The sequence below is a fragment of the Rana temporaria genome, chromosome 3 (assembly GCF_905171775.1).
Source record: "Rana temporaria chromosome 3, aRanTem1.1, whole genome shotgun sequence".
Classification (NCBI taxonomy): Eukaryota; Metazoa; Chordata; class Amphibia; order Anura; family Ranidae; genus Rana; species Rana temporaria.
The window spans coordinates 77,026,006-77,046,372 of NC_053491.1; the positions used below are offsets into that span (position 1 = coordinate 77,026,006).

At 39.3% G+C, this 20,367-nt stretch overlaps 1 protein-coding gene across 2 annotated transcripts in view; it reads right to left on the reverse strand.

Moving 5' to 3' along the window:
• The window catches only part of THSD4 (thrombospondin type 1 domain containing 4), an 894,854-nt gene that overhangs the window by 17,266 nt on the left and 857,221 nt on the right, over window positions 1–20,367 (reverse strand). For both annotated transcript variants that reach the window (XM_040342787.1, XM_040342788.1), the window contains 3 exons: window positions 17,843–18,047; window positions 8,154–8,327; window positions 7,638–7,811 (listed from right to left, as the gene is read on the reverse strand). In XM_040342787.1, coding sequence (XP_040198721.1) covers window positions 7,638–7,811; window positions 8,154–8,327; window positions 17,843–18,047 — 553 coding nt within the window. The remainder of the gene's footprint in view (window positions 1–7,637; window positions 7,812–8,153; window positions 8,328–17,842; window positions 18,048–20,367) is intronic.

The window sequence follows — 20,367 nt, forward strand, 5'->3', positions numbered from 1 at the left end:
TGCATATGCTCCCATTGCCATCACTGATTATGAGATCCCCATAGGTCTGCAGATCCACAGTGCTTTCCACTGCAATGGAATAGGCTCTAAATTGAAACCATAGGACAACATGTCTCAATGCTAATCTAGGGTCTGATATGAAGGGGAGAGTGTGGAGAACATGTTAGGTATTGGTGATAAATAATTCTGGTTTTAAGGTAAATATGAACACCAAGAATAAAAAAAAGTAAGATAATCATTTAGGAATTTGAAATACAACAAGCTTAAGCTTTATTGTTATTACTGAAAACAGAAATACAAAATAGCTGCAACTGTTGCCATGATTTTGACATTTCAGACTCTGGGGCTGTCAAACAGATCCTGGCTTCACTAACATGTGAGTCCCTAAACTTAAAAAACAAACAAACATGCAACTAGGGAAAGTGTGGACTGTCAACGTGCTGGTTTCAGTTCAGTGAATATCAGTGAACATCTGAAAATCAGAACTGTGGGTTGAACGATGATGAAGCATACACTTTGCAGCAATTAGCTTCTAGTACATAGAATGTATTTTTTCCATATACAAAATAACTGCTTTGCTAGACATGATCACTTCATGATATCAGAATAAAGCCACTCGCATCCCTAATATCCCTCATGCATCTTAAAACACCCTTGATTAAAACAAACTGGAATGTAATATTGTGATACTAAATCTGATTGTCATTGCTGCAAAACACTGCACAATACTAAGTGGTTAAAATGCATGCATGAACTACCGAAAGTTCTGGCTCAAAGATACGATAGAATAGATCAGTATAACATTTTCAAAGAGTTTTGTTTTTGTGCCAGATGGATATAGTAATAAACTGTTCATTAGTAGCCACAGTGGAGCCAACTTAGTGGAATCTTGGCTTCAAGAACTCTACTCAGTTAGGTCAAGCCACAGTCCTACCAAGAAGACATAGTGTACCTTTCATGAATCTGATTCTTTTCTGCATGCACTTCTACCTCTAGCAACAGCATATTTTATACTGAAATAAAAAGAAATCTTGAAGTACAAACAAGGGTTTAGATTTATCTTCTCAGTGTCGCCTTAGGGAAGCTGAGGTCTAGCCAAAATGCGTATTCTTCATCTGTCACCTAAATACTCCTGCTGCCCCTAAGCAAAATAAGCGAAAGCCAAGGTTTCTCTTTTGTTTTGTTTTCAAATAAGACAATGTCACCCACATTCTGAGCTGAAAATCCAAAAGGTAATTTTCTTAAGCATTTCTTCCACTTAACAAAGCCACTTTCAGATTTCTTTATTTTGTGAACTTGGGCTCATAAAACTTTTTGACAGTGGTATCTATTAATAAACGCATTACTTCTCAGTATGGTACATTGTGTTGAACAACTGAATATATTAATTTCCTTATAGGGAGAACTTCTTTGTGAATCTTTACATTCATTTTAGAGTTAACTCTCTTCTGGAATACTTCTATTTAGGCTGGGGATACTGTACATGAGTGCATTGTTAGGAAAATAAATGAGTGTGTTAAAGAAATATTGCTACAAAAGATAAATGATCCTGAACTCTGATGCAGCATATAACCCAGCAGAACAGATAAAGCATCTGCATGTACTGTAGATGTGGCACAAAAGAAGCATTCATGTCTTTCTATGGGAACACAATAGGCTTTTCGAACTTTTAAGCACATAAGAGCCTATTTATTAAAGGCCAAGGTTCAATCTTTTAGTGCATTGATTTAAAAATTCCATTTTACTGTTACCAAAAAAGTGCTGAATATGTAAGGGTATGGCATCTTATCCTGAAGTGGCCATGAAAGGTGTTGACTGCAAATAAATAAAGTAGCTGAGTATTTTTAATTAATTAGACTGCAAAAAAGCATCTCAGTTGCTCAATTAGCACCATTAGGATGGATTTAGTTACAACTAATTGTGTTTTTTTCTTTTCTTTTCTTTTTCTTTAGAGGAAAAATTACATTTAACTAGAAGTGAAATCATCAAAAAGTGCCTGCTATGCTAAGCTTAAAGCCAAACTCCAGCAAAGATGGTATCTTAAATCCAGCAAAGATGTCATCTTAAAGACCAGCTACAGCAGTGGTTCTCAACGCCCGTCCTCAGGACCCACTAACAGGCCAGGTTTGCAAGATAATTTAAATACATTACAGGTGATATAATTTGCCACTCATTGATTGCAGTATTCTAGTCTGCATCCCCCAAGTTAATACTTAAAATCTGGCCTGTTAGTGGGTCCTGAGGACAGGAGTTGAGAACCACTGAGCTACAGTCTATTTTTTTCTTAATGACCCTCCAGAGAAAAAGAAAAAACACTGTTTAGGCTGCTATACTACTCTTCCATCTGGAACTGTCCATGACACAGCACCTCATATTCCCAGTTATTTGGAATGAATGATACCCAGTTACCCAAACCAAAACATTGAGGTAAGATTGTGATGCCTTCCCCCCTGAAAATAGCACCCACCCTGTACTAACAGTGTTATGATTCAGAGAGCAGTGCTGATTTCAGTGTAGTATTCTCTCTATCATCCAGAAGCATCCACTAACAGGAAAAGAAGATGACCCAACACATAAATTCTGTGTATAAGGTATCCTGGATCAAGGCATTTGAAAGCATCTTCCCCTAAGTATTTGAGCTACACAACAGGAGGATCAGTCAGGAGCTGTACTGTAGTTTACTTTTGTGAATAGATGTTAGGGGCCACATCTTTCTTTATACATTTGGAGTTTTTATATATATATATATATATTATATATATATATATATATATATATATATATATATATATATATATATATATATATATATATATATATAATCATTGGATAACAGTTGCATTTTTTAATAATCCAATTTTTTAAATAATTTTTTAAATGTGTTCATGGGCAGACATCCCTGTTCAAACATGTAACAACTGAAAGCTAACGGCAATAAAATATATTCACCAGCACAAATACCTAGTCTATCTACACAATTGTACAAAGGAAATGTGGATTATGTCCTGTTCACAAATAGACAAATTAACTCTAAGGACTAGATAAGAAGGACATTGACATTTGTAAATACCTACATTATTTTTATTAAACACTATATATATATAATTCATCTGCAAATTCCATGGAGTACAGGACACAGGATCTTTGGGCCAGATTCACATAGAACTATGTTACGCTGCGGCGGCGTAACGTATCCCATTTACGTTACACCGCCGCAAGTTTACAGCGTAAGTGCCTGATTCACAAAGCACTTACCTGTAAACTTGCGGCGGCGTAGCGTAAATCCACTCGGCGCAAGCCCGCCTAATTCAAATGGGGCGGGCACCATTTAAATTAGGCGCATTCCCACGCCGAACGTACTGCGCATGCTCCGTCCGTAAAATTACCCGACGTGCATTGCGCTAAATGACGTCGCAAGGACGTCATTGGTTTCGACGTTAACGTAAATGGCGTCCAGCACCATTCATGGACGACTTACGCAAACGACGTGAGATTTAAAATTTCAACGCGGGAATGACGGCCATACTTAACATGGGTTACACCACCTAGAGGGCACCCTTAGTTTTTCACGACACATCTCTACGGAAACAACGTAAATTTAGATCAACGGGCAAAGCGGACGTTCGTGGATCGGCGTAACTAGTCATTTGCATATTCTACGTCGACCACAATGGAATCGCCACCTAGCGCCCGGCCTAGAATTGCAGCCTAAGATCCGACGGTGTAACACAGTTACACCTGTCGGATCTTAGGGATATCTATGCGTAACTGATTCTATGAATCAGCCGCATAGATACGACAATCGTATCTCAGAGATACAATGGCGTATCAGGAGATACGCCGTCGTATCTCTTTTGTGAATCTGGCCCTTTAGTCTTACCTTCTGGTAACTGGGGGCTTCCAAAGAAAAAGCTGTAGGGATATTCCCCATAAAAAAGAAGATTACAAGTGAGACAAAAATTATATTTTCGTAACTGTACAGTACATGACATTGCAAAAAACTTGATGAAACCAAGTAGCCCAGGGGAAATGCAGAGAAGTTTCTAAATACCAAAAACAGTGTCACATTTTAAAAAAAGAAGTGCAATTGGCTCTCCTACTTAAGGCTACAATGTCATTTAAAGTGCTACAGCAGGTACTCCACTAGACCCCATAGGATTGGAGTACAGCACACTTGACCCAGACTCACCACAGTAGATTGTCTTCTTCAAGGAGCAGGATATTAGGGACAGACAATTGGACATACCCCTGACATAATTAGGCACAAGGGTTTCAAGCCCGGGACCTGTTTAGCACACTGTGGCTAAATCAATGTGAAGCAACATGTGCCAATGTAAGTACTTATGTTAATTTTTAAGTTACCCCCTCTTGCAGTCAGGTTTGAGGTTCAGTCCCCCATGGCTCAGTAAAGGAGTCAACTGACCCAGAGAGATGAAGGAGAAAAATGCATTGGCTATGAACAAACTAGGGCTTGATAGAAGAAAAAAGCAAGGGAAGAGGCACCTCTAAGAGTAGATGTTTTCTTAAAAGTAATTTAATAGAAAGATAAGTACAAGAAACTCACATTTTGTGATGTAAAATAGGCATTGTACATAATCCATTTGGATTATGTACAATGCCTATTTTTACATCACAAAATGTGAGTTGCCTGTACTTATCTTTCTATTAAATTGTTTTTAAGAAAACATCTACTCTTAGAGGCGCCTCTTCCCTTGCTTTTTTGTTCAAAGTATTGGAACACAGTTTCTGTTTCCCCCTTGATGGCAGCCCTGAGACTGTATATGTGACCCCTGAAACAACTCTCCTCCACTTGTCCCTGTACTCTCTCCTTTGAGCCTGGACTCTTTTATGTTATTTGTTATTTATTGTACACTTCCCTGTACATTATTACTCCTATTTTATATACTACCGAGAATTTATTTTTGTAATTTGGTTTATGCGCATTTTCCTTGTGTACTTAATAGGAGAACCCGAAAGAAAAAATACATTTTTAAAAGTTTTTCCCAGTAAAAAGAAAACATCCAGCACCTAAAGACACTAACAAAAATTGAGGCTTTCTGGGAGTGTGAGGAGTTATATCGGGAAAGTCCCTGCAGTTCTTTTTGCCAGTGGCCATCCACCTGAAGGTAGCTACACATGGTTAAGATTAAATATCCTGTGTCGTGTACAATTAAAAAAAGTGTTATGGATTTGTATCCTCTTCTTTTTTCCACTGCAGTTAAACTTAGTAGTTAAGTCACTACTTGCTCATTAAAATGTGTTTATACAATTATGAGGTAATTTCTCTATTCTATCCTTCTGTCAGCAAGCCCCTGATGTTAGAGTGGCAGTGCTATGCAATGAAGTAGGACCTTAGTGTTTCAAAATGCTGCCCTATCTCTCCAAGTCTGAATCATACAGAACAGTTGATACAGGAAGCTGATATAAAGGCGGATTTACACATACTTATACTAGCTTATAGTACTTAAATTAAATAATGTTTTGGTGACAAGATCCAATTTTTTACAGTCACAACAGACAGCTATTCTGGTGTATGTCGATGGTGAATTTTAATACTGATAATTGGTTTTCAAAGCCTAATGTAATACTGTCACAACTCCAAACTGAGTATATTATTGATAATTGATAATTAGAGATTACATTTTGTGAAACTGCAAGGAAAACCATTAGCTGGATTCAAGTAGGTCGCCGCATCTTTAAGGCGGCGTAGCGTATCGTATTTATGCTACGCCGCCTTAAGTCAGAGAGGCAAGTACTGTATTCACAAAGTACTTGCCTCCTAACTTACGGCGGCGTAGCGTAAATGGGGCCGGCGTAAGCGCGCCTAATTCAAATTAGGTTGAGCGGGCGTGTTTTATGTTAATAAGGGGTCACCTGACGTGATTGACGTTTCTTACGAAAGGCGCATGCGCCGTCCGTGTACATATCCCAGTGTGCATTGCGCCTAAGTACGCCGCAAGGACGTATTGGTTTCGACTTGAAAGTAAATTATGTCCAGCCCTATTCACGGACGACTTACGCAAACGACGTAAAATTTTCAAATTTCGACGTGGGAACGACGGCCATACTTAACATTGACTAGTCCAGCTATTTGATGGAATAACTTTCCGCCTGAAAACGCCTTACGTAAACGGCGTATCTTTACTGCGACGGGCGCACGTACGTTCGTGAATAGGCGTATCTAGTGATTTACATATTCTACGCCGAACTCAACGGAAGTGCCACCTAGCAGCCAGCCTAAATATTGCACCCTAAGATACGACGGCGCAGGCTGTCGTATCTTAGCTAGGTTTAAGTGTATCTCAGTTTGAGAATACATTTAAACTTAGGACGGCGCAGATTCCGAGTTAGGTCGGCGTATCTACTGATACGCCGGCCTAACTCTCTGTGAATCTAGCTATATAAGTTCATCCAAAGTTATATGCAGATCTGGATACTTCACACTCTCCTTTCCCCTGCAACTTTCAAGAGGAATTGGAGACAATCTCGACTTTCCAGAGGAAGAAAAAAACATTTGCACATGTGTAAATTGATATTTGTACCTATATCTCTGGATCTACTGATTCTTTACAATGAATGTAAAGCCCCATAAACACTATTTGATTTTCTGCAGATTTTTGTCTTCAGATTTACCATGTAGTGCAATGGCCTGCCTAATTGCATTACAAATTGAAACTCTTAAGGTTTGACCTCATATTAAATGGTTTTGGTAAATCTGAAGACAAAAATCTGCAGAAAATCCAATAGTGTGTATGGGGCTTTACTCTGCTTAAACTGACCTTATTACCAAAATAATTCATTGGAGGTGAAAACACAGAAAAATGATTTATTGAAAATGCCTAATTTACCTTTTTACGTCATGTTTCCTTTCCATAATCAATTATTTAATGACTTGCAATGTGTCTCTGACTTTTCTACCTAATTGATACTCTAGAAAGGGTCCATTCCCTAAACAGACCCCTTTCTTCTTGCATCTCATAGCCCTCTCCACTTCTTCAGTCTAATTATAGTCCGTGTTGGCCCATCTCCTCAACTCATTCCTTTAATTATCAAATAACCTTTGATGTAGGTCCTGGGTGAGGTGGGAAGGGAAATAAACTATAGAGTGATAGCTCAGAGTCTGCTGGGGTTGCTGATATTACATTGAGAAGTCACCCAGCCGCAGTTTCAGGGCTATTGGAAATCTACACAAGTGGGGCTTTTACAGGTAAATGCCATGCCTAAAATATGTTACATGCCCATACATTTAATGATGATTATTAATGGAACAAATGGTCTGGCACCAGGGTCTCTCAGAGCATTTTTTTATTATTTGCACAGTTTCAATTGCCAAAGTTTGCAACCGACTTACTTTAAAGTAGATGAAGGTTTAGGTTGTTTTTTTTTTGCAGTCTACATTTATTAATTACATTCCATTATATGGCTTATTTTACAATCTCCTTTTTATTCTGAATAAAAGAATACACAGAGATGTCAAAGCCTAGGCAACAGCAGATTTAGAATACATTTTTTTGTATTCTTACAGGGACTTAGGCTGCGCCTTTCACTTGAGACAGTAAATACAAAGCCAGCTATAGGAGTGCATTCTTTGCTTTCAGTCACACAGGAACTCAGCTGTGTACCGTAAAAAGATTTACCTGACTCCAGGCTCCTGTAAACCACTCAACCTTGCCCTCGCATGGCCCGTTATCACAGGTCGTAGTTTCTGCTGGTCTGTTGTTTCCGCATCCTTCTAGCGGCAAACTGCTGATGTGGTTGGACATGCAGACTACTGACCGAGTCCTCACTCCTTCCCCACACTCTGCTGAGCACTGAAACGCAAAGAGGAAGCAATTATTTTGACCACCAGCATTTGTCTATGGGGAGCAGTAAAGCACATGCTGTTTAGCAGGACAGAAAATGAGTAATGAGCGAATAAGAATTGACTGAAAGACTTGTGCAAAGCATTCAAACGTAGTGGTTACAATATACATAGCCTATTAAAAAAAGTTTGTAGTTTACAGAGAGTTTGTCGTTTAAATTACACTCTTTTTTGGCTAACATGGAAAAGATGACAAAGAGAAATATATAATTTGAAGAAGATTGCATGCAATAATAATAAAAAAATAAAAAAAAATATTGTATGATAAATTTCATTATCCGACATGTCTTACCCTATCACTCCATTCTGTAAGGAACCAACTTTTGGCACATGGACCCATGTCACAGTTTTCAATGTCATTTGGCCGTAGCTTCATATTACATTCTTCATCATCGACGACATCTCCAATGTTACTGACACATTTTACGTCACGTGTTTTCTGTCCCACTCCACAGGGTACAGAACACTGCCAACAAAAAAATTTAAATGTAGTTGTTTATTGATTTTATATGTGCATAAACAATACTCTCAAAAGGAAGCCTTGGATGATTAAAAGTTGTTCAAACACATAAAGTTGTTAAAAGATATCTTCAACCTTTGGGAACATGTTACATGTTCCACTCATTTTTAGGGTGGGACGTGTAACATGTTCCCACTCCTGCAGCCGCTGCCCACTATGCTGAATCTAATGACAGCAAGCAGGGGATCTTCTCCCCATGCTCGCTGTCCCTATTTAAAAAAAGTGTTCTGTGAATGGAAAATTACAATTATCGACAGCCTTTGTGACTGTTAAGCACTCTGGTAGTTCATTGTCTCTTCCTGTCAGTGTGTATCTACTTGTATATGAGGTACAAGCAGACAGATACACTGACAAGTCTGCAGGAGTCCTGCACGGCACCCATGATTCTCGGATCTCGGATGTAATGCTTTCCAGGCTCCTAGTAAAAACAATGCTAATTTTTTTTACCTGCACAAAGATGTGCATTTATTTTTTATTTTTTTTAAAAGGTGAACTTATCCTTTAAGTACAAACACTGACCTGACTAGTACTATAGTACCCTAGAACACCGTTTAAAGTATATCTCACTCCTTCAAATGTTCTGGACTATTTGTTTGTTTATCCATAGTGTGTGCATGTATACATATTTGAAAATGTTTGGAAGGAGATGGGAATGAAAAGTGTTTTGCACATATTTTTGTTCTTTGTTAAATACAAAAAATAAATACAAATCAGGTTAATATATAAAATATTGCACATGAATAATAGGTAATCTTCTATCCAGCCAGTAGGAGGAGTTTTTGACTTTTTTCACATCATTGGCATGATTACTTTTCATTTACTTTAATGCAGAAAGAAGAGTCATCAATCCTTGGTTAACACACAAAGTTTCAGGAGCATTTTGTCATGTATTAAAGTGTTACTGACAGCGAACAGCACACATTGAGACCAGTCTGTTCACAGTGCTCAGGCTAATCTGTTGGACACTTACATAGAGCACAAGGAGAAGAAAACTGCACAAACTAGAAGGCTGCCGCTCTCATGTCAGGGCAACTTTCAGTGAGCGCTGCACCGGAGTGGTAATTTTTGCAATCCTCCACCTCACTCATTACTTTCTGTCTGCTCTCCAGCTACATTGGTCGGGGCCCGGGGAGGGGGGCAGGCTCAGAGAGGTCATACTGTTAGGTCCCATGGCTTAATGAGAATTGTAAGGAGAGCACCTGTGTACTGCTCTGCCTGTGTGCGGCTAAACAGACTACTTTTTCCGAGCATGCACCTTTCCTCTTCGGCCGCCAATCTCATCGGGACTCTAAGTGTAGGCACAGATTGGAGGAAGATTGGACATGCAGCCCTGTCATCACTCGCCCCCAGCTTAAATCCACTCGCCAAATGCTAGTAGGCGAGTGGAAATTTTGAGGGCTGCAGTAAAGCATGTTTGTTATACGCACTGTGGAATCTAAGGGGTTCATCCTGCACATTGTGTAAAAAGTCTGTTTGATCCTGTGTTGTGATCCTCCCCTTCTTCCACAGTCCCCAATCCATCTCCTGGTGATAGAACAGAGCAGTTGGGGCACCCTGCACATGCTCAGTTTGGTGTATATTACTAGAGAGTTGTTTTTTTGGGAGGGAGCATGTGGTCAGCACAGGGCCAATCAGCACTGTCCAGACAGAGGGTCAGGGGTCCTGCAGCCTCATAGGACAGTCAGAGTAGTATGAAAACTCCTCCTACAAGCTTTAACCAGACAATGACAGAAGTCATACGACCGCTATATACTGCTGATGAGAAAAGGTATTTAGCAGTTTATATTTACAAAAATATTTGCATTTCCATGTTCTGTGTACTGTGGGAGACCAGATATAGTGAATGCAGGGTCCTGGGTTTAGTAACACTTTAAATGTTTATTTGTAAAAGAAAGATTGCACATTGTGAAAAAAAAAACAGATAAAAACATTTAATGGTTAAACGATAAATTAAATAAACTCAAAACTCTTATAGTTTCCATACAATGGATAACATTCAGACAAAACACAGTCAGGTGTGTAGGCGACTGAGTGTCCTTTGAGAGATCCAAGATTAACAGAAATACAACATAATCTTCTGATTTACTCTAGGCTATTATTATTAATGACTTGAGTTGATGTCAAGCTATATCTATGTCAGAGGTTTAAAGATCCTCTATAACAATATACAGTATAGTATGAATAAGATGGCTGGTACTTTCTATCTTCAACACATAAACATTATGCGTTTTTCCCTTGGCAGATAAAACACATGTATTTGTAAAAGTTTGCTTAGCTTAATGTTACAGCTTAGGGAACTGTGTTTTTCTAGAGATCCACAAATAAGCCTTTGAATAAACCACACATTAGAATAGAAACTATGGGCCAGATTCAGATACATTTACGTTGCTCCATGGCAGGTTTACAGCGTAAGTGCCTGATTCACAAAGCTCTTACCTGTAAACTTGCGGTGGTGTAACGTAAATCCGCACGACGCAAGCCCGCCTAATTCAAATGGGGCGGGCACCATTTAAAATAGGCGCGTTCCCGCGCCGAACGTACTGCGCATGCTCCGTCGGGAAAATTACCCGACGTGCATTGCGCTAAATGACGTCGCACGGACGTCATTTGTTTAGCCGTTAACGTAAATGGCGTCCAGCGCCATTCACGGACGACTTACGCAAACGATGTGATTTTTTAAATTTCGACGCGGGAACGACGGCCATACTTAACATTGGTTAGTCGACCTAGAGGGCAGCCCTAATTTTACGACGCATATCTCGATGGAAACGACAGAAAGTTAGAGCGATGGGTAACGTGGACGTTCGTGGATCGCCGTAACTAGTCATTTGCATATTCTACGCCGACCGCAATGGCCTCGCCACCTAGCGGCCGGCATAGAATTGCATCCTAAGATCCGACAGTGTAAGTCAATTACACCTGTCAGATCTTAGGGCTATTTATGCGTAACTGATCCTATGAATCAGCCGCATAGTTAGGATGGGCAGATCACAGAGATACGACGGCGTATCAGGAGATACGCCGTCGTATCTCTTTTGTGAATCTGGCCCCATAAGTGAGTATGATGGAAAAATATATATAACAAGAAATGGAAGACATTTTACAATTCTTAGCCACAATTTACTATTTGGAAGACTCTGAAATGTCATATATCTGTTCATAGAATCATTACTGAATTTACAAACATTAAAAATAAAGACATACTAATGCCCTGTTCACACCGGTGCGACTTGTCATGTAATTTAACAGTTCAAAATCGCATGCCACCCCATTGCTGGCAATGGAACCTTTAATACATAAGCTGCAACGATTATGAAATAGGTTCCTGCCTGCACTACGTTTTTACCAATGAAATCGGCAGTGCAAATCACACTGATATGTGGCTTTAAAATTGCTCTGAAGTAGCGCAATTTCAAAGCCGCAGTGGGTACAAAAAATGTTGCATGGCTATTAGCATTGTTAATGCTTATTCAATGAGCAACTGGCAACACTTAGTATTATTCGTGTGCAATATTTTATATATTAACCTGATTTTTTTTTTCTTTTTTAGTATTAAACAAAGAACGGAAACATGTTCAAAACACTGATCATTCCCATTATCTCCTTCCAAACATTTTCAAATGCAAAGGCATATGTATTCATGCATACACTATGGATAAACAAATAGTCCAGAACATTTGAAGGAGTGAGATATACCATAGACAGTGTTCTAGGGTACTATAGTACCAGTCAGGACAGTGGATGTACTTAAAGGATAAGTTCACCTTTAAAAAAATAAAATAAAAAAATAAATAAATGCACATCTTTGTGCAGGTAAAAAAATTTGCATTTATTATTATTATTATTATTATTATTTAGTGATTTCTGGAAAGGCAACACTGCCTACGATGCTGAACCTATTCTACTGTTGCTCCGGGCAATGACTGATATTCATGCACATAGCACTTCACATTTTTTCACCAGTACAGGTACTCTTGAACCACTTTACTACCACTGTGAATTTTAAAATGGCAGGATGGTGGACATGTGTTTCTGGTGTGCCATTTTAAAATGGCACTGCTAGAAAAACAATCTTGGGCAGCCAGTGCGTCCATGAATGCCAGTGATCTGAGCCTCCATCCATTTGTGAATAGGCTGAATGTTTATAAACACAGGAAGAAAGGTAGGAGAGTGGATCATGGCAGATCAAAGGTGAAGATAGCTGGGAGTTTTAAACCCAAGAGCAAACATTCATTATATTGCAACTTACCAATTTTTAGATGTGATGGCTGCATGTGTTTCCTTTTTTAGACTTTCTTTCCTTTATTTTTACCTGGCAATCTAGCAAATAAGTCTGTTGTCTGTCAACAGAACAAGCTGTCCAGCAAAAGTGGCAGTTACGGGTTGAGACAAACAATTTACCATTGCTTACAATGATCAGCTTTTATGTAAAACCTTCATTCCAAAAAGAAAAAAAAAACTGTTACTGATACTACTTAAAGCGGAGGTCCACACAAAAATGGGACCTCCGCTGTCCGGATTCCTTTCCCCCTCCGGTGTCACATTTGGCACCTTTCAGGGGAAGGGTGGAGCAGATACCTGTCTAAAATGTCCGGCGCCCCCCGCTCTCTTCTGGGAGACACATGGGTCCCAGAAAACAGCAGGGACCAGTGGCACTGCGCAGCGCGAGTCGTGCATGCGCAGTAGGGAACAAGGAAGTGAAGCCGGAAGGGAGTGGTTGTCAGGAGTTTGTGTTGTCACTGAACACTACAGAACTGACAAAGAGAGAGAGGAAGGGGGAGGAGAGGAAGGGGAAGGAGAGGTAGAGGGGGGAGATGCACAGGGGTGAGCTGTTATGATGGAGGCACATAAGCTGACAACAGTCATTATAAACGTGGTCAGCACACATAGAGGAAATCAGGACCAGGCAGGATCAACCAGGTACTGTAGAAGATACAAAGGGACAATTGATAGGGCAAAAGCATTATGCTATAGCGCCTGCCTTAAAGGGACAGGCTCAGGATTTTTTGGGGGTTATAACCACTTTAAAGAATGTTACCTGGAGTTTGGCTTAAATCTGTTAGTGCATCTAAATCTGCTAGTACATTTGAGTGCAGGAACCCTACGACAAGAAGTGCATTACTGGCTAGATAACCAAGTGAAAATAGAGAGGGAAAAAACTGAAAAAGAAAATGAATGCAGCGCTGGAATTTAAGAACTAATAGGCAGCAATATATTACATTTTTGCATTTAATACTGCTTTAATGTGCTACTGACTACCAATGATGCTCTATTCTTTTTTTCTTTTTTTAAGGATGAGTGGTTCTAAATGCTGACCACCAACGGTTGTTGAATTTATTTTTTTATTCTTGAGAAGGGGTTGAGTGCCAGTAACCAGCAATGATCTGGGGATTTTTTTTTTGAAGTTGGGCAGTTTTAAAGTGCCACTGACCACCAATGATTATGGGATCATTTTTTAAAGGTGAAAAAAGACCCAATTTTTTTTATCTTTTTCTATTTTTCAGTTAAAAAAAACTGTGGTTATTAAATACCACCAAATAATAGCTCTAGCTGTCTAAAAAATGATATACATTTTTTTTGTGTGCAGGGTTGTATGACCAATTAATTGGAGTCACACCATAACAACCATAATAACTGAAACATGGACTGGTAATGAAGGGTTATATACAGGCTAGCACCCAAATGGTTAAGTATAAAACCACACGGACAAAAAGAGCAAAAGAAAGTAGAAACATAATCACACAATAGGAGGAAAATGTAAAGGAAAAAATAAGCTTTCAGTGCTTGCCAAGGATTTCATACTAGGTATTTTTCTCTTTTGTGCACAGCAAGAGAAAACAGTTATTGTAAGTGACAAGCAGCGAGGGACAACCCATAGTCATAGTCATGTTCTGTACAGAATAGAAAATTGTGACTTTTCCGAATTGAGCAAATATCTACATCATAAAACAGTTCTGACATTTGGGAAGCACAATATATTGCATGTATTGAAAGATTGACCATTTACAGGAAACACAAAGCCTTGAATGTCTGCTACAGTTTGAAAGCAAAACTTTACCAAGAAAAATAACATGATGTTTTTTTTGTTTTTTTTTAAGTCCAGCTCCAAAAAAGACAATAGTAGCAGAGATGGTGGTGTCAGTGAAAGTGCGAACAACACTGAAATCCTTTGCCAAATCACCAATGCATAGCAGTCTTCAGGTATACCCCGGTACCAGTGTCAGGGAAAGTATACGAGAAATTAGTAAATGCTGGATAAAATACTTTAAACTGTCTGTCAAATTGGGTCACAGATGGGAGTGTAAATAACACTCTAAAATAAACACACTCCTGTCAATATTGCAAGCGATTTCTGGAGAATGAATGAATGACTTGTATAGCGCTACTCATGCGCTATATGGGAGACTTTCCCTGTTTGACGTGGATACCATGCATGAAGTAAGGGGAAAACCTTATACCTTCACTACACCTTCTAAACGTAGACTATTTTTTATACTGCTTGGAGCTTCTAGGGTGCACTTTTTGCCCCAGGGCTCTGTCTTGCAGTGAATTAGGGGTGTCTGAGACTAAATCCCATCACTGATGTCAGTGCTCATTTTAGAAAAAAATAAATACAATTCTGTCTAAGATTTATTTAAAATAGAGGAGACGTATTACATAGGCATGCAACTGAAAGTGTTTTTATTTTTATTTTATAATAATCTAAACAAAGAAAATCTATACAAAACCAATGTATTCCCTTGGCAACAGCATGGAGAAGAAGACATTGCTCTTTACTTACTTCTCTCTACTCTACTGAGATACCAATGTTGTGCTGTACTGTTCTCCTCCTTCCAACAGTGTGATAACTACAGTCAAGTAAGCCCATAAACATTATGCAGTGCACCGGGAAGTCCACAATGGCAGCCATGTAAAGGAAAAACTAACTTGCTGAACTACAGAATCCAACAGACCCTGGCAGCAGGAGGAGCCAGGAGGGGTGATTTTATTGAATCTCCTGGAAAAGCCCATTGTCTTGACTCTGCAGAAATTCACAAAGGCGGTAAAGGGAAGCAGGAGGATGTACTGGGATATTATTTAGGGGGACTGTCATTAAAGTTGTTCTTCTGTCGGGTAATGTTGGGGCCCTTTAAGGTGGTGACAGACTTTTTCGGTGGAAGGGGCAGCCTCGATCTTGTTCTGGCCACTAGGTTGCTCAGCGATCTGAAGTGGACATATTAAGATAAATGCCCCCTCAACTGTGTTCAAAAACACAGTCGAACACAGTCGAGGGGGCACCCGTCTGTCAGCAGGAGGCCAAGCTAGCCAGACTCAAGCTGTCCAGGGGCAGAGACACCAGGGATTTGGTAGTCCGGTCAGCACTTCTATCTTATACAATTTCTGCCGAGAGACTGGAGCATTCATCTTAAAATCTCCACTTGAGGCTGCCCCTTCCACCGAAAAAGCCTGTCACCACCTTAAAGGGCCCCAACATTACCCGACAGAAGAACAACTTTAATGACAGTCCCCCTCAATAATCTCCCAGTACATGCTCCTGCTTCCCTTTACCACCATTGTTGGTGGAAAAGGGGAGTATTACCACAGCTCAGGATAATTTAAGGATAAATAAAGGTTTGTTATAAAAAAAAAAATATGTCATACTTACCTCCTCTGTGCAGTTGGTTTTGCACATAGGGGCCCCGATCCTTCTCTTCTGGGGTCCCTCAGCGGTGTTCCTGGCTCCTCCTCTTCTCACATTCCCCCTTTTGGAGAGCCGCTATCCCTCTGGGGAACACATGCGGGTGCATTCTCATGTCCTGCTGCTGCGTCTATTGACACAGACAGCAGGACTTGGTTTGATTGACAGCAGCAGGAGCGAATGGCTGTGCTGCTATCAATCTACCAAATCAGGACCCAGGAAACCGGTTGGAGCTGGTGTGCTCGTCCCCATCACTGGAAAGACGGGGTTCAGGTAAGTACAAGGGGGCAGATGCATCACAGGAGGTGAGGGTTTACTTGAGGGTTTACAACCCTTTTAATGGGGCTGGTATGGAGTTGGTAGATGTGTGTTTTTAAACAAGGGCTGTGTCTACCCAGTCAATTTAGGCCTAGTATAGCCACCATTAGTGCCCACTGGCGGTATAGTTCCTGCAGTTTGGTGGATCCAATCTCATTGCTGCTGCACTTCAGGGGGCATTGTTACCGTTTATGCTGATCTCGATGGAAGATGCCATTTTATACCTAATCTTAAGTGAAATTCTCATATGCTAGTTAATGCTATTGCCATTGTCAATCTACTTTCAAACTAGCTTTCTTTGTTATATAAATTGTATTGGCTGATAATACATCAAGTTAACTTTTACTATTTGATTTGGTGATATAGTACTACCACTAAGTATTACTTTCAGTGGGTTTCTGTGGTGTTGTATGTTTGCACATTTAACCAGGTGTGTCAGAGGGTTAAAGTTCTTGAGACGGTCAAGGCAAAAAATGAGAGAACCTTTCCAATTCTGCCACCCCTATGGGAGTAGCAATACATGTATCTGTGGCCTGTTCCACATATTGATAATATGAACTTCATGTTATCGCAACATAACATATGTATACTAAAGAGAACACAAATCCATTTAACTACCCTCCTTTACGTTGCTGTTATTAAGACTCAAGACATTAGCTGGCCGTTACTGGTCATTTTTCTTGTTGCATGCTTATGTGACCAGCCAATACTTTCATATATCATTTTATTTTACATTGTAGCCCTCAAAGGCTTGTGTTTGATACATAATGCCTACTGTCCTTAACTTAATTAAAAAAATACATGTAACTGCTTACACCATAAGCATCCTATCATTTCACAATTCTAATGAGCAGAAGCAACAATAAGTAGTGAGGTGGTATCTCAAGCATTACTATAGGTGATGTGTTTAGTAATTTTCCAGATACTCTAAAAACTTAGCACATTAGCTTTCTTTTCCCTTTCCCTGATTTTTATATACTTTAGTCCAATATTATCACAAAATAACTATAGCACAATAATAACTTGAAACAATACCAAATTTAAAAGGAAGAGTGTACTTAGAAAATATGGAAGCTGCCATATCTAACCTCACTCTCTGAAAATAATATTTTTCTTGCTGTCACATGTCTTCATGTCTGATCCTATGTCTTCAGTACTTTCTAAATCTGTGACTTGGATCAATCAAAATGATTATGGGGCTGCAACTTCTTTGTGACTTTCTTCATTTGCATGTCTCAAAGTATTGTAGCCAGGAGCAGCCAGACAAGTAACAATTTCAGTAGGAGATTATCAACAACACTGTATTGACTCCTCTCAGTAAAGGTTTCCTATGAATATCAATAGGTGTGGTAATAGAATTTATATAAATTGAATAAGTATAAACTTGCATCAACCTGGTACCAACCGTTATACATAGGAAATGATGCAATTTAAAATAGTTGCTCCCCTTACATCTGCCACTTACTGGTGTCCAGTCTGTCCTGATTTGCCATTCACTGCAGATCTTCAGCTGACAAGTGCTGGTTGTCTCTGGTTTTTCCAGGTTCTGGCAGCGATGTGGTTGCACAGTATGGGTACGATTAGCATAGATGTGTCTGCACAAGATCTGGCGATGTTGCATTCCTAGGCCGCAAGTCTTACTGCATTCAGACCACTCTCCTATGTCCCAGCTGGTAAACAGAAAAGAAGATTTAAAATAAATGTTAATGCAAGAACAACTGTCAATCATACACATTACCTAGAACAATTATAACATATTCATCCATATATAATAACAATTTCTAGCACTAACCCACAATGAAAAAGAAATATAAATAGCAGCAGCACTTTCAAACCAATATATAATAAATTGTGCATGCTAAACCAACCCTCCTTGATGGTATCACATAATCAATATACAATACTATCCAGATATTGTGCAGTGACACAAACTCCTCCCATTTTGTGTAACAAATGTAAATTATGTACATGTATAGAAACCATAAACATCACAAATCAGTCTGTGATCAGTGGTACAGTCCTTCTTCCCAGTATGGATTATGTTTCCCAAAAGAGTGTGAACCTCCATCAGCTGAGATCCTATGGACAGGTGCTCACCTTCCCATATGGACCCTGCTGCTGCAAAGGTCAATCACTCATGCTCCCCCTTTATCAGCTGGGATCAGCTATAATACTGATTCTGATCTATATAGTTGTATATAAAATGCACTTTTTATCTTTCAAAAAGTGTTTCCCAGTGCTAAATCTTATATCTAATTTCTAAATTGCTGCATTTGTAAATTTCAAAAGGCAGTACAAAAAAATAGTAGTGGCAAAAATGTATCTTTTTTTTTATAATTCTCCTTTAAGAGGGCATGGCAAGGGCAGTGCTCTATGCCTACATACTTTTGCTAATAGGTGTCCCTCGTTCTCATCTCAAAAAGTTGGGAGGTATGTAAATGATCCTTTTATTTATAGTTTAAAACCCACTCTCATATTGCACATATAACAAGAGGCTACTATCGCTCATCCACAAGCGGGATATCTCCCACTGCTCACTGCCTGCTACAAGATCAGGCTGACAGCTCCATTGTAGTGCAAACCAAGGCCTCGTGGCGCTCCACCCTACACATGAAATCGGCAATTACTTCATCAAGGGGATTGGAGAGCTGAAAAGTAACTTCTTAAATAAACAATGTATGGCCCACCTCCCTGCTCAAAGCTGTCAGCAAGAAACATTGCTACCATGACAACATGTAAACACTGGCCACAATATATTCAGGAGCCATGACAGTTGCTTTGACAATATACTGAACCTTAGTTTAGGCAGCCCGCCTCCTGGTTCAGAGCTGTCAGTGTACACAATGGGGTTGATTTACTAAAACTGGAGAGTGCAAAGTCTTGTGCAGTTCTGCATAGAAACCAATCAGCTTCCATTTTTTTTTTTGTTTATCAAAGCTTAATTGAACAAGTTAGAAGCTGATCAGCTACCATGCACATTTGCACCAGATTTTGCACTCTCAGGTTTTAGTAATACAACCCCATTGCTACCGTAACAACATTTCAACATTGGCTGAGATGTATTCAGGAGTCGTAACAGCTGCTTTGACAATACATTAAGCCTTTGCAAATGGATTCATTCCAGGATCAATCATGCACTGCTAACCACTCATAATCATCAGATTAATCATGAGCCCTGCATTGTTTATTTAGAAAGTTACTCTGTAGCGCCCTGATCTTCTTGATGAAGTCATTGCTGATGTAATGCTTAGGGCGGAGTATACAAGGCACAAGACTATTTATAAAATGCTTGGTGAATAAAAAGTTAAAGAAATGTTGCGTTAAAATGGTGTTCCACTTTAGCTATCCAAATTGAGATTTTGTGGTGCTTGATCTCTCTCAGCAGCAACCCCCATGTGCTGTTCAGCCCTTTAAACAATACTTATTCTATCAATACAAACAGAAGAAGATTACGGTAGCAATGACTTCAAATATAACGTGTTAATTAGTAACAAACAGCTGAGAAAATTTGATCTTTCCAAACATTAATGTATCTGTTCATCAACTTCGGTACCATGCAGTAGATTCCTTCAGTTTGAGCAATACTCATCTTTAGATGCAACAGTGATTGATTTACTAAAGGCATATAGGCTGTTCATTTTGCTAAATCATTTTTACTTTGAAAGGGAAATGTCCCTTAGCTTAGTGAATGAGCTGAAGCTGTGCTGACTTATCATCCAATCGTCTGCAAGCCAAAATACATTTTTATTTTCCTATGTATAATTGGGCATTCTTTGCAAAAGAAATTTTCACCACATTTACTAAGCTAAGTGAACATTCTTTTGCGAGGTGAAAATTCCCTTGTACAGCCTATTTGCCTTTAGTAAGTTAACTCACTTACTCAACAGGTCAAGCAGCTAGACCTGATGGTGTGTGGTCAAATTAAAACATTTCTCTGGTACACAATTTGACCTGCTGGAGATGATTTATGAAAACTGAAGGACAGCCAGA